Raw genomic sequence first — 10,968 nt, 5'->3', positions numbered from 1 at the left:
AAAAGTTTCTGGGACAAATTGTTCCGGGTAATTTCAGTGGAAACGAGGTCTATGGTTCTTTTCATACAGTTTAAGGAAGATATGAAATTGATGATACCACAATAATAAACTGGTGTGTGGAAGAAAATATGACATTTTTTTTCCTTCCATAACTAACATTAACAGCCTTACCTTGTAAACACATGGCACTAAACCCCAGCACATTGTCTGTAGGAAATTAAACAGTCAATCTGATTGGAACTCTTGATTTTCACATGTTTCTATCATCTATCTATCCAAAATATAGCCTACAAACAAAATGTATTCCTGTTTTCTGCATATTATAGAGCCAATTGGATAAATTATTCCGCTATAATTGTGTGGGTCTGTTGGTATGAATGTCAGAGTGTGGTTTGTATGTGTGTAATAAAGACATTTTTGTGCTTGAAATATTTGAGAGAGAAAAACACAACTGCAAATCACAAACCCAACCACTGTGTGTACCAGTGGAGCTTTGCTGGCATCTGATGGGGGAAATCTGGTACTGCGCCCACACAAAATCTCACTGAAAGCAAATATTTTTTAGATGTCAACCTAAAATTTTGAACACAACTTATTAAGATTTATGGATTTGATGTTCTAGCAGTTTCATATAAATATAAAATAATGTTAATAAACCATTTCATAAACTTAAACCTCTATAACTTTTTTTGTTTTGTTTCACTTCTAAGTTTCTTCTTAAAAGGAGACCAAACTTAAGTGTGTGCTCCCAAGCTTCAAATGTGTGACAGTTTTTGGACGTGAACGTTGTTCACTGGACCCACGTGTAACTTTTTTTTAATTATCTGTAAGTTTTATCAGCAGTATTTAAGATAATGTGTAACGTTTTAAAGGATGGAGTAATAAACAGACACAATGAATTCCAGGTTAAGTTAATCATTGAAATTAACGAGCTTAATGAATTCCTCACGACAATTAATAGTATTTAAATATCGCTGCAATCAGTGCAGAAGATTGACAGGAGCTGTTGAGTAGTAAACAGCGCTAGATCTCAACAGAAGTTCTGTGGGGTTTCTGAAAGAGACGCTTGTTTCACGTTTAGTGTTGGATGATCGCTCTTCATGGCTGTGAGGGAGATTTGTGTTTGGAAATGGCTCATTTTAGCCCTTTTCCTCTTTGCTGTTGAGGGACAGAGATCAGGACCGTAAGTAAATGTGCTTTGAAGTGAATGAAAGTGTCCTTCTATCTGTTTTAACCTGATTCCTCAGTGTATGCATTTCCAATCCGATCTCACGGCAATTCGTACCAATTCATACGACCTCACTCGTACGGTTTTTGGTAAATCGTACATATTTTACGAGTTGCCAAATTTGTATGAATCTGTAGCATTACCTACCCCTGAACCAGCCCCTAAACTACCCATCACGTGGGTTTAGACGACTCGTACAGCCACTTAATCAGTACGAATTGGTCGTGAGATAGCGGTGGCATTTCTCAGCAAAATGACTGTTTGTAGTCTCTAGTACAACATTATGGCAAAACTTCTGTGATTTTTCTACTCTTGCATGATTATATGTTCAGATCGGAGTTCCTACACTAAACGTCTTACTGATGTTTCCACAGATCCTTCTTGGTGACGTTCCCTGCTGTGATTGAGTTCGGTTCTGATGCCAAACTGTGTGCGAGTCTGTTAAAGCCCAATGAGAGTCTCAAGATGACTGTTTCTCTGCTTGATGCTACAAATAGGACAACTCAACTTGTGCAGCACAGTTCTGTGACAGAGTTTCACCGCTGCTTTAGTTTCAAGGTCTGTCATTGTGCAGCACATGCAGTATTGTTGTCTGTTTATTGTTTAATAACACTTCTCTACAGGCTCCTCTAGGAGATCTGGAATCTGTGCAGACGCTTAAGGTGGAAGTTCAAGGGAGGGTCTTCAAAATGACAGAAGAGAGGAAAGTCATGTTCAGATCTTACCTACCTTTGACCTTCATCCAAACAGACAAACCCATCTACAATCCAGGACAAACGGGTGAGCTTTGAACGACCCTTGGTTAAATATTACAAGTGATCAGAACTTGTGCAATGGACTTTCTACATGTTCGAGTGCATTATGCAGTGAATTTCAGTTCTTATCGGTTTTCCCTTTTGCAGTGAATTTCAGAGTTGTGACCATGAATGCCAAATTTGTGCCCCTTGATCAAATGGTATGTCTGTATCTGTCACATCCATTGTGTTTAATGGTATACAAGTAAAATGCAGGTTGTTAAAATCTGCATTATGTAACTTAAATGTCTTTTATTTGTGTTTTACAGTATAGTCTTGTGGTGGTGGAGGTGAGTGTTTGATCTGGTGCTAGTCTTTTTAGGCTTGAACCTAAAGGCATGCAGTTTCTTTTTCTGAGTTTTTTTTTTTTTTTCAATAGAACAATCAAAATAACCGGATTGGTCAGTGGACAAACGTTTCCTCAACGGGTTGGATATTGCAGCTTTCTCACGAGTTAAACCCAGAGGCTCAGATAGGGATGTACACACTAAAGGCTTTTATTGGTGACAGAACGATCTCCCAGAATATTGAGGTGCAGAAATACGGTAAGTCAGTGTTTGAGTGCAAAAGTACAACAGCAGAGCTGAGGTCCTCATTAAGCAGTTTGTTTCCGGTTTAGTTTTACCCAAGTTTGACGTGGCTGTAAAAACACCACAGACGTACAGCGTTGGAGTTGTGGGACTGAAAGTTGAGGCTTGTGCCAAGTGAGTGATTCTTCTATTCCTGTATTGTGGGTGGATGGGTCTTGATCTCATTCCTTGTAACATATTTCCCCCAGATATACATATGGGCAACCTGTACCTGGTCAAGCGTTGGTGGAAGTATGCCGTGAGCCATATCGATTCTCTGAGGTTCCTGGGCTGACTCGTCTGTGCCTGAATAAAACGGTTAAGGTGTGACTCCTGCCATACAGAGATAGGTTTTTCTTCTGCTTGTGCTTGACTTTTTACTGACTATCTTTGTTCTGAAACCAGATGAATGCCACAGGCTGTGCCTCCCTTACCTTCAGCACATCTGTGTTTTTCAACACCAAATTTGAGAGAAACTTGGAAGATTTGTTTCTTGTTAACTTGAATATCACTGAGGAGGGAACGGGTGAGTTATTGGCTGGTTTAAACCAGTAACGCATGTCTACATGTTTATTTGGTGTATTCTTGTTTGTGCTTTTTCTTCCCAGACGTAGTTGTATCAAAATCCACAACCGTGTCCATTACGTTTGAAGTTGGGAATGTCAAATTTGTGGAGCTCCCAGAGTCTTTTAGATCTGGATCAATGATTGCTGGAAAGGCAAGTAAAAGTTCATGACGTTACAGAAGCCTTCACATTGGTTCCCTTTCCTAACCTTGTCTTTTTCAACAGGTCTTGGCGTCTTTTTTCAATGGGACTCCAATTGCAAACAAAGCCGTGTATCTCCTGAATGGTAACAGTTGGCCTGATGAGCTGCTGCTGAATCTAACCACAGACCAGAACGGACTGGCCACATTCTCCCTCAACACTGCTAAACTTCCCAAGGCCGATCTAAATCTGGTGGTACGATTTTTTGCTTTCTCTTATTATAAATGATTTTTCTCCTTCGCACAACTACAATTGCATTTGTTCTCTAGGCAAGCGCAACTCCAGCAAGTTCTGATGGTTATAAGTCCCCATACTTCAGCACAGATAGGAGGGTTGTTCAGCTTCTCCAACCTTCTGCTCCTGACAGCCAAAAGTTCAGTGAACTGACTATAGTGAAGCTTGAGCAGCCGCTCAAATGTGGTGCTGCGTTTCCAGTGACTATCAAGTATTCTTTCGTTGGAGAAACTGGCAACTACAACACTGACATCATCTATATGGTGACTAAAAATAATAGATTTGTTTTGATTGCACTGATCTGTTTGTCTGGCACATTTTATGCACTGGTGTATCTTTTGTCAGGTCTTGTCCAGAGGAGTGATCGTCCTCCATGGCCTTCAGACGGTCACCGTGAGGGCTTCTAATACCGTCACGACTGGCTCCGTGTCGTTCCAACTGTCTGTCGGTGTTGATATGGCTCCGGTAGTGCAGATTCTGGTCTACTGTGTTCTGCCCAGTGACAGCGTAGTTGTTGGTACAGCGGTGTTTGAAACTGAAATGTGTTTTCAAAACAAGGTATGATGTGCACTAGCATCTTTTGGCTTTAAGTGGGGAACGATGACATGTCTTCCAGTGTGTTGGTCCTTGTTCCAGGTGTCTCTACAGTTCTCTCCTGCTAAGGCGGTTCCTGGTGAGGAAAGCGTTCTGACCGTCTCTGCTCAAGCGGGATCCCTGTGTGGCCTCAGCGCTGTAGATCAGAGCGTCCAGATCTTGAAGCCAGGGACACAACGCCTGAGTCCTGAAATGGTACATATGTGCAGTTCAGTTTTCCTGTTGGACTTTATTTGACATCCAGGTTCAACTTTAGGATTTGAGTGTCCTTATGGATCAATTGGACAAATCCATACTATTACGACGTGGCTGTTATATTTAAAGCAAAACTTTTTTTTTTAACTTAAGAACCAATAGACTAGGGGTGTAACAATATATCGTGCCACAATATTTTGCAATATGTATTGTGGATGGTCCCTACATTAAACTACTATATATAATGCAATGGGGGAATAATTGTGGGTCCTGATAATACCAAGTGTCTTGTTACCTGACCAGTAAACTGTCCAACATTATTTTAAATGTATCTAGTCAGTGAAAAAGTACAAGAATATTTGTCTAAAATTCTGTATTTTCAGCTTCAGAATCATGAATATTTTTATTCTTTGTCACCATTGTCCTTGGGTTAAAAGCACAGAGGCCAAGGCTATTCATTTAAACCAACAATGTAATATCAAAGTAAATTTTATTTTGTTAACCTTTTATCATATGTCTTGGAGCATCGCAATATCGTGAGTTCAGTATAGTGACATGAGGGTATCGTTGCACCCCTACAACAGACCAGATGGTTTTTTTTGTTCAATTTTCTAGAAGTGTGTGACATGCCAACACCTGTACTGTATCACTCAATCAACTATCTGCTTACATTGACACATTATATGAGAACTGAACTGGAAAAGATCACTGAGCGGCTATATATAATTGAACTAAATTACTTTTTTTAACAAGACATGAACCATCACTGAACTTAAGCTAGACTCTGACACTATTCTCTTTTAGAAACCAACTTTGTTGCATTTTCATGTTATCACTGCAAAGCTGCTTTTGAAACAATCTGTTTTGTAAAAAGTGCTATATAAAGTTGACTTGTTTCATGAACCCAGGTGTTTAACCTGCTCCCGGTGCGGTCGCAATCAGATTATCCGTACACAGTTGAGGATGAACAGGAGTGTCTTACACTTCGACCCCGTCGAGCTGTTCCTACAGATCATGCCTATACAGGTTTCAAGGTAGAAAATCCTTCATGACCATATAGTCACTTAATAATACAGGGCCCTTGATTTCAGTTTTGTCTTGTTTCTCTGGCAGAGTGTGGGGTTGAAGCTCGCAACAAATCTGAATGTACGAGAACCTGATTGCCTGAAGTACAAAGACCTGGTTTATTATCGTAATCACCCTGGACGTAGGTCTATACAGTTCTTTCCATGAAAACCCTTTCTGTGTGACTATTTGATCTCAAACTTGTATTTTAATGTTTTTTTTATAGAAGGTGCATTGTGTAATTTAGGAGGATCTGTTGACAATGTACCGTTATGTATATGATATTGCCTTTGTGTAAGGTCTTTATACACCACTGATAATGGTTATTTTTATTACCTAAGAATATCCCTACATACCTACATATCCCGCTGGTCCCCTTACATTGAAATATGGGGCAGCAGTGGCTCAGTGGGGTCGTCTACAAACCGGAAGTTTGGTGGTTCAATCCCCGGTTCCACCTGACCAAGTGTCGGTGTCCATGAGCAAGATACCTAACCCCAGCTGTGTGTGTGAGACACCTAACCCCAGCTGTGTGTGTGAGACACCTAACCCCAGCTGTGTGTGTGAGACACCTAACCCCAGCTGTGTGTGTGAGACACCTAACCCCAGCTGTGTGTGTGAGACACCTAACCCCAGCTGCTCCCGACGAGCTGGATGGCGCCTTGCATGGCAGACACCGCCGTCGGTGTGTGAATGGGAGGCAATATGTAAAGCGCTTTGGTGGCCATTGGGTCTGTGAAAGCGCTATATAAATGCAGTCCATTTACCGAATAGCCATTTTGCACCGACATGTTTCTACTGTGGCCCTAGCCTAAACGGACATGCGTTTTGTCACTGTCAGTGCTTTTTTTAGCTTGCTGCTTTGCACGAAGAACAATGATGAACAAGTAACAATAACATAATTTTACTGAATAACTAAGTAATCCACAAACATCATTTCTTAATCTTTAAATAAACTATTGCTTAACTGGCTACTCTCTGCTGTCTCAGATGATGACATCTTCTCCTGTTGGCCACCGTAACTTCTGTTGGTTGCAATTCACAACCTCACCACTAGATCACACACTGCACCTTTAAATGCCATAAGCGGGGCTGTTTAGATCTTTTGTACCTTCAGAACTTGAATGCATTCAAAAAGCAGTCTTAATGTTGTCTTATTTCAGCATTCTTTGGAATCCGGGCCTTTGCGGAATCTGCATTGGCATCCTCTGCTGTATCGGCACCAGGTGGAAGTGGGAGCAGCTCCACCAATGATGTGACCGTCAGGGTTTACTTTCCAGAAACCTGGATCTGGCAGCTTGCTCAAGTGGGGTTAGTAAAACCTCTTTTGTTGCTAAAGCTACTTGCCCAGTTTTTACTGCTGTCCCCCTTGCTTCTATTTTCTGCTATCCCTTCTTCAGAGACACTGGATCCACACAAGTTCCCCTCAAGGTTCCTGACACAATCACCACATGGGAGACGGAGGCGTTCTGCCTGTCTTCCAAAGGTTTCGGTGTTGCTGCTCCTGCTCTGCTGACGGTCTTCCAGCCCTTCTTCCTGGAGCTCTCGCTGCCGTACTCCATCGTCCGGGGCGAGTCTTTTGAGCTCAAGGCCACGGTCTTCAGCTATCTGCCCGAGTGCATCATGGTCTGTCATGGTTTCTTTATATAATGGATCTGTATATAGAAGGTGCTGTGTCTTTGCTCCATGTGTTCTGTTTCATTGGCAGGTTCGAGTAACTCCAGCTCAATCCTCGGCCTTCACTCTGAAACCATTGAATGATCTGTATTCATCCTGTCTTTGTGCCAAAGGGAGAAAAACCTTTAAATGGGGTTTCACAGCTTCTCTCCTGGGTCAGTTTTGGACTCTCTCGCTCTCGAGGTGTTACTCACTGTAGGGATGCACGATAGTTAAAGTGCTATAATTCAGATGAAATGAAATAAAGTTTAAGCACAAATCAAGAGAACAATTCATAAACATGGTTTATTTAATCTAGTTTCCTTGTTTATATTTAGTTATAAATTACCTCCACATTATGAAAATCAAATGACTCATAATTTAATAAGCAGCTATGCTAAAATGGTGGATTTGCTAATATGAACTAACAACCTGGAATTGTTTAATGGTTTTTCTATTAACTTAAAAGGCTGACAGAGGTTGCATCTATAATCAAACCTTCTCAGCAATAAACTTGACTATCGTTAGAAATTATTGAATAGTCACAGCAAACGGCACAAGTGGCCATGTGAAAACACACATGCTGTCTTTCATTAGAGCAGAATGTCAATGGAAATCGCTGAACGCCAACATGCCTATTTGCCAGGTTTTCAGATCATCAGCATTTTCTCAATGCAGATTGGGAAGCTAAACGCTGTGCAGAAAATGTATCCATTTAAGTGAAAAGCTGAGGTGGGGCTTTTTAAACTCTTGACGCCTGGTGACCAATCGTGGAGGCTTATCAATTCAAGAAACTGCAAATGTCAAATAGAGAATTGCTATTAGGATGAATAGCTAGTGGGATTATGCGTAATAGACAAATGGTGATGAATCTTTTTTTAATTGCAATCGTGACTGTCGCTTCTGTCACTGCAGGAGCTGTTAATGTGACTCTCAATGCTTCAGCTGAACCATCCCAGAATCGATGTGGCACTGAGATCGTGACTGTGCCAACGAGAGGACGCATGGACGTAGTCACTCGAAGTCTACTTGTCCTGGTAAGTGTTAGCCAGCCTTCTGGAGTTTGATCATGGAGCTCATGCTGCTTTACTGATGTGGTGTTTTACTGCTTTTATAGCCTGAAGGAGTTGAAAGGACAAACACCCAGAGTTGGTTACTGTGTCCAAAGGGTTTGTTTGCACTCAATGATTCTCAAACATATCCCCCTTAGCCTACAGTCAAACATTAGCCTAGTGCTCTGTGCTGACCTGTTCTGTTTGGACCGCAGGAAATCTCCTTTCTGAAGATGTGACTCTGACGTTTCCTGCAAATGTGATCCAGGGATCAGCCAAATGCTCAGTTTCAGTCCTAGGTAAAGCAGTTCAATTTTGGAGAAACCATCAGTGACGTTCAGCAGAATAACATATGGCTTGACCCCTTGTTTCTATTCCTCTCATAGGAGACGTAATGGGTCGTTCACTGAATAATCTAGATGGGTTATTAAGGATGCCATATGGCTGTGGAGAACAGAATATGGGTGTTCTTGCTCCAAATATTTACATACTGCAGTACCTGGAAGGCACGAGGCAACTCACCGCAGCCATCCGAGAGACGGCCACAGGCTACATTCAAAGAGGTTTGGACGACAATATTTTACTTGTTAGACTAGTTTAACGGGAAAAGAACTGAACGTCCTTTGGGAGCGTCAGACTAAGTTCTTGTGGACTTTGACCTGAACAGGATACCAAGGACAACTAAACTACAGGCACAGTGATGGATCATACAGCACATTTGGTTATGATGAATCGAATACATGGTGAGTTTCATGCTGGTTCTTGACTTTAGTCAGCTGTTTGTGTTTTTAGCTTGTCATGAAACTTCCTCCATGGCCAGGTTGACTGCATTTGTCATGAGATCTTTTGGCCTAGCGAGGGGCTTCGTCTTCATAGATCCGAATGTCCTTCAGAGTGCAAAGGATTGGTTGATCAGCCAGCAGGTTTCGGACGGCTGTTTCATGCAGCAGGGAACTCTGTACCACTATGAACTGAAGGTGGTCAAGCAAATTTCTTCAAATGCCCCATAATGTATTCAAGGGATTAGACATTTTTAATCCATATACTGGTGTTTTAGGGTGGAGTTGATGATAACATTACCATGACCGCCTACATCACTGCATCACTGCTTGAGATGGGCGTCCCCTCCACGGTAAACTTCAGTAGTTGTATGAGCTCCTTACAGATGACCTTCCTTTTCTGGCTTTAGTCTGACACTTGCTTTGATTTTCAGGATCCCGTCATTACCAACGCTCTGTCTTGCTTGAGGCCTGTTGTTGGGAACGTGGGAAACACTTACACCACGGCTCTTCTGGCCTACACCTTCAGTCTGGCTGAAGAGACCACCACTCGATCACAGCTTCTAACCACCTTGAATAATCTTGCCATTTCTGAAGGTGAAATTTACCAGCCTCTTGTTTGAGATTTTTCATCAGGTTATTTGGCATCAACTTTATCCTCTCCATCTCATCCTAAGGCACTAAACTCCATTGGTCTCAGACTACATCTGGTGATACTGTGGCGGTGGAGATCACCTCTTACGTGCTGCTAGCGGTTCTCACAGTTAAGCCCCTCACAACGGCTTCTCTGAGCTATGCTAACCGCATTGTCAACTGGCTGGTGACCCAGCAGAATCCCTATGGAGGCTTTTCCTCCACCCAGGTGCCTCTGACTACCAAACATGAGCACAATCAACCATATCTGAGTGGAGTTTAATAATTTGCTTGTTTTAGGACACTGTGGTGGCTCTTCATGCCCTGTCTGTGTACGCTGCTCAAGTGTTCAGTTTGGCTGGGTCCAGCACCGTTACCGTACAGTCCTCAGTAGTAGGCGGAGACTCTTATAGCTTCAGTGTGAGTCGGGACAACAGGCTCCTGTATCAGGAGAAGCCGCTGAAGAATGTTCCCGGCAAATATAGTATTAAAGCGTCAGGATCCGCTTGTGTGTCTGTGCAGGTCTGTATCTTCACCCTCTCCATTTCTGTTTCTTTTGTGCACATACTAATTGTATTTTACTTATCATAGATTGCGTGTTTCTACAACATCCCGACACCTATTAAAGTCTCCAGAACGCTGAGTGTCGAAGCGAAGGTGACTGGAGACTGCAGACCGCTTGGGGCTAATCTTATGTTGAACTTCACAGTGAAGTAAGAACATCTTTGACTTCCTTAATCAGCTCCTGTTTATGGTTTTAATGCCCTGAAAGCTGCTTGTTCCCGTTGTCTAAACCTCTTTATTCCCCTTATTCAGATACAATGGTGCACAAGCAAGTACTAACATGGTTATCGTGGACATTAAGCTCCTGTCGGGCTTCATGGCAGATACGTCACCGGTTTGTACTGGTTTAAGATGACTTGTAAGATGCTTGAAGCTCCTTCAGATGTAATTCTCTGTAAATGATGGTCTTTTATTCTCAGCTTGGTTCTGCACCCAAATCGTTTGCTCCGCTAGTGGAGCGGGTTGATGCTGAAGATGATCATGTCCTAGTGTATCTGAAAGAGGTGAGGCTACACTGGGTACATTACTAGCTGCCACCATCGTGTATTTGCATCTTTGCTCTTCATCTCTTCTGTATTGCAGGTTCTCAAAAGCTTCCCCATAACTTACACACTACGGCTAAAACGGGTTCTTGCAGTCTCAAATCTCAAGCCAGCAGTCATCAATGTTTATGACTACTATCAGACAAGTAGGCTTTCATCGACTCGTGAGTTTGGCTGAGTTGGCTGTATGCTCAGGCTAATTTCTTGTCCTTTTTTCAGGTGATCAGTTTGAGACCACATACACATCCCCCTGTCCATGATTGTACAGTAGTACTGGCTACAAAACATGAATCAAAT

The 10,968-nt window shown here is 42.2% G+C and overlaps 1 protein-coding gene across 1 annotated transcript; it reads left to right on the top strand.

Annotated features, from left to right (window-relative positions):
• The first annotated feature begins 1,100 nt into the window (after positions 1 to 1,100).
• LOC130082166 (alpha-2-macroglobulin-like) lies at positions 1,101 to 10,968 on the top strand. The gene is made up of 34 exons (XM_056246958.1): positions 1,101 to 1,183; positions 1,603 to 1,786; positions 1,852 to 2,008; positions 2,131 to 2,183; positions 2,292 to 2,312; positions 2,402 to 2,567; positions 2,642 to 2,726; positions 2,801 to 2,915; positions 2,997 to 3,117; positions 3,200 to 3,309; positions 3,382 to 3,552; positions 3,627 to 3,854; positions 3,937 to 4,149; positions 4,228 to 4,380; positions 5,289 to 5,414; positions 5,494 to 5,587; positions 6,609 to 6,756; positions 6,846 to 7,071; positions 7,154 to 7,277; positions 8,017 to 8,138; positions 8,219 to 8,270; positions 8,369 to 8,452; positions 8,540 to 8,716; positions 8,821 to 8,896; positions 8,974 to 9,130; positions 9,211 to 9,285; positions 9,367 to 9,529; positions 9,610 to 9,794; positions 9,866 to 10,087; positions 10,157 to 10,278; positions 10,382 to 10,463; positions 10,549 to 10,632; positions 10,712 to 10,817; positions 10,891 to 10,968. Exons 1-34 carry the CDS (start codon positions 1,101 to 1,103, stop codon positions 10,929 to 10,931), a joined length of 4,326 nt encoding a protein of 1,441 aa, XP_056102933.1. The 3' UTR covers positions 10,932 to 10,968.

This window comes from Rhinichthys klamathensis, unplaced genomic scaffold, assembly GCF_029890125.1.
Source record: "Rhinichthys klamathensis goyatoka isolate OS25496 unplaced genomic scaffold, OSU_Roscu_1.1 h1tg000040l_1, whole genome shotgun sequence".
Lineage (NCBI taxonomy): Eukaryota > Metazoa > Chordata > Actinopteri > Cypriniformes > Leuciscidae > Rhinichthys > Rhinichthys klamathensis.
The sequence above is the reverse complement of the archived record's forward strand: the minus strand, read 5'-3'. Positions and strand labels throughout refer to the sequence as shown.

Bases quoted from the DNA above. Each gene is read 5' to 3' on its own strand.
- LOC130082166 (XM_056246958.1), top strand. From the start codon at position 1,101: ATGGCTGTGAGGGAGATTTGTGTTTGGAAATGGCTCATTTTAGCCCTT. The intron at 7,072-7,153 runs GTCTGTCATGGT...TTTCATTGGCAG, and splicing joins ATCTGCCCGAGTGCATCATG to GTTCGAGTAACTCCAGCTCA. The intron at 10,818-10,890 runs GTAGGCTTTCAT...TCCTTTTTTCAG, and splicing joins TTATGACTACTATCAGACAA to GTGATCAGTTTGAGACCACA.